This window comes from Entamoeba dispar, genomic scaffold (assembly GCF_000209125.1).
Source record: "Entamoeba dispar SAW760 scf_1105229459995 genomic scaffold, whole genome shotgun sequence".
Lineage (NCBI taxonomy): Eukaryota > Evosea > Mastigamoebida > Endamoebidae > Entamoeba > Entamoeba dispar.
Window position 1 is genome coordinate 22,343 of NW_001853971.1, and position 2,866 is coordinate 25,208.

Consider the following 2,866-nt stretch of genomic DNA (forward strand, 5'->3'; position numbering starts at 1 on the left):
TATAAAAGAATAATCAATACAATAAAAATAAAGTTAGGTTTGTTCCATTTAAATATAAATAAAAAATAATATAATTCAAATATATACAATAGTAATAAAATTTAACTTTTTTAGTTAGGTAAATTCTACAATTTTTATCCAGAACAATTTTAAAGAACCTTCGTCTTCAATAATATTATTCGATTCTTTTTATTTATTACTATTTGATTAAATACGATATATTAACATCAAGACAACAAATTTCTAAATATTTAATGATTATATTCTTTCTTTTTATTCTATTTTTCTTAACACTTTCGTGTTAAGATATCTCTCATACTTCTTTTCTCTTATTCATCACTAAGTATTAATTCTTTGAGTTTCCTTTTATTCTTTCTACGCAGTAAAATTTTTCCATCTTTTAACTCATTGTTGATTAATCATTATTTTCTTCTTTTGTTCTTTTATTTGCAATTTTGTCTAAGTATTAATTATTCTTTTCTATTCTTTTATTGTTTTCTATATTTATAATGATTTTCAATTTTTTTTTAATCTTTTTGCTCTTCTCTTTCATGTTTTATTTATTATTCTTGAGAATATTACAAATTCTTCTTGATGAGCATAATATATTAATCAAATTATTAGTAATCCATTTGATTATAATAGTATTGAATTATTATTCTTTCAACTTGTTGCATTTCTTTCCTTTTTTTTTCTAACACTAGATTCATTTTCTGAGAATTTTGTTTACTCTCATTCATACATTGGGGTGTCACCAATTAATTTATTTACCATTCAAAACAAATAGATATTTTCATTCAACACAATATTTACAAATCAATCAATTGTTGGTTATCTGTTTTTTTTTAATTTGAAGAATGAAACATATCATCTCAATATAAATAGAAATGATAACATAGGAAAGGATTAATTCATCTCAACAAATATAAACAAGTTGTTTATTATTGAACAAGTTGTTTAATAAGTAATTTTTATAAGAAAAAATGAAAAAGAGTAAGAAGATTGTAATTATGGGTTGATAAATGAATGAGAGAAGAAAAATTAAAAGAATTTGAAGAAATAGTGATTTAAAAAATGTATTACTTTGAGTGAATAATAAATGATAATATTTTGTTTAAAGATAAAATTTATTGTTATTATATTTTATATTTAATAAATCATTTTTATTAATGAAAGAATAAATGATAGTTTAGAATTAAAATATTTATTTATTAAACTCATTAAATATAAATCCATTTCTTTATTTATTTTTCATTCACAATGTTTTATTTATCTTATTTTCTTCTACCTTAATAATGTTCAATGTGTTATATTAAATATTAATGATAATACATATTATTCAATATTTAATTCACTCATCATAATATATTTGTTCATTTCTTACTTTAAATAAACATATTATTTGATTCTTCATTAAAATATTTAAATAGTTCAATAATGAATGTTTAAATGAAGAGAATTCATTTAATTTATTTGTAATGAAATGATGGTAATTATATTTTTCTTTAACAATTCTTTAGAACAAGAATTTTTTTGAATTAATAAATAAAGTTGTAAAGTTGAGAATGAATAAAATTAAATTATGATAATATGTATTGGAATTGAAATAGCTCACTATATTCAAAATATCAAATAACAAAATAAAATAATAACAAATTAACCAAATATAAAAAAGAGAGTATTCTATTAATAAAAATAAAAATTATAAAAAATAAGATAAAAATATATATTAAAATATAATTATAGGAACAGAATAAAATAATTATAGTTTTGTTTCAGTGGGATCGTAGTTCCATTTACTTCTTACTTCCTTATTGCACTATCAATATTAAAAAAAACTAATTATGGATTATTAAAAAATTGACCAATTTTTTTTTTCAATTTGATTAGAATAGAAATACGATTCTATTACTTAAATAGTTGCGAAAAATCTGAAAAAAAAACAATGTTTATCTGGAATTCTGGAGTCCATAACAAAATAAATCATAAAACAGATGACACTGATGAAGTTATTAATGAAAATAAGAAGGAAAATAATTTAGGAAAAGAATGGATCAGGGACTTTAAAAGTTCTATTATTATGAAATTATTTATTATTGCAATGGCGGTTTTATTGTTTCTTTTTGTTATGAGCGTCATTGCAGCTATTTGGTTTTCACCTAAACATAATAGAAATACAAAACACAAAAACAAAAGAGTATTACACTTTGATGAGAAATTAGGGTTTTTAGATGAAGAAGAAAAAAAATTTAAAGATGAGAATCCATTTAACTTAGCAGAGTTTGTGTATCAAGATGGAAGTCCTCCAATTTTGAAAAGACAAATTGAAATTGCTGATCTAAGTCGTCCAAATCCTGTGTCACGATGGATGTTTGAAGACATTAATGAATTATTTTTAAGAAAGATTAAATTGTTAATGACAGTTCAGCCATATGAAAATGGAAGTTATCCAGAAGATGATGTTCAACAGAGGTTGATGAAAAAATTATTTGAAAAGACAACATTTCACTTTGATACTGAAAACCCTGTCCATGGTTTTATTCCAATGAAAGAAGAAATAAAAATGTTACCAAATAGTAAAGGACATATATTACCAGAATACTGTCAAGGTAGAGTTGATGTTGTTTGGCTATATGTTAATGGAAGTGAACCACATTGGCAAGAAACAATACAAAGATATAAAACAGATTTTGATCCACAAAGATTTAGGGATTATGATGCTTTAAAGTTTTCAATAAGAAGTGTTTATTTGAATGCACCGTTTATTCATAATTTCTTTCTTGTTGTTTCAGATTCTTATCAAATCCCAACATTCCTTAATAGAAGTAAAATCCATACCATTGATGAATTTGATAAATTTGACAAA

General features: G+C 21.8%; 1 protein-coding gene across 1 annotated transcript, besides 5 other annotated features; it reads left to right on the top strand.

Moving 5' to 3' along the window:
- Positions 1-46: 46 nt before the first annotated feature.
- Positions 47-113: a sequence feature (AT_rich).
- Positions 114-419: 306 nt separating this feature from the next.
- Positions 420-571: a microsatellite.
- Positions 572-1,091: 520 nt separating this feature from the next.
- Positions 1,092-1,232: a sequence feature (AT_rich).
- A 75-nt stretch (positions 1,233-1,307) lies between these two features.
- Positions 1,308-1,352: a sequence feature (AT_rich).
- Positions 1,353-1,622: 270 nt separating this feature from the next.
- Positions 1,623-1,762: a microsatellite.
- Positions 1,763-1,945: 183 nt separating this feature from the next.
- EDI_108780 (uncharacterized protein) lies at positions 1,946-2,866 on the top strand (the record flags this gene model as incomplete). The annotated part of the gene is made up of 1 exon (XM_001736593.1): positions 1,946-2,866. A coding segment is annotated over one exon (921 nt), but the record flags the coding sequence as incomplete, so codon positions are not given.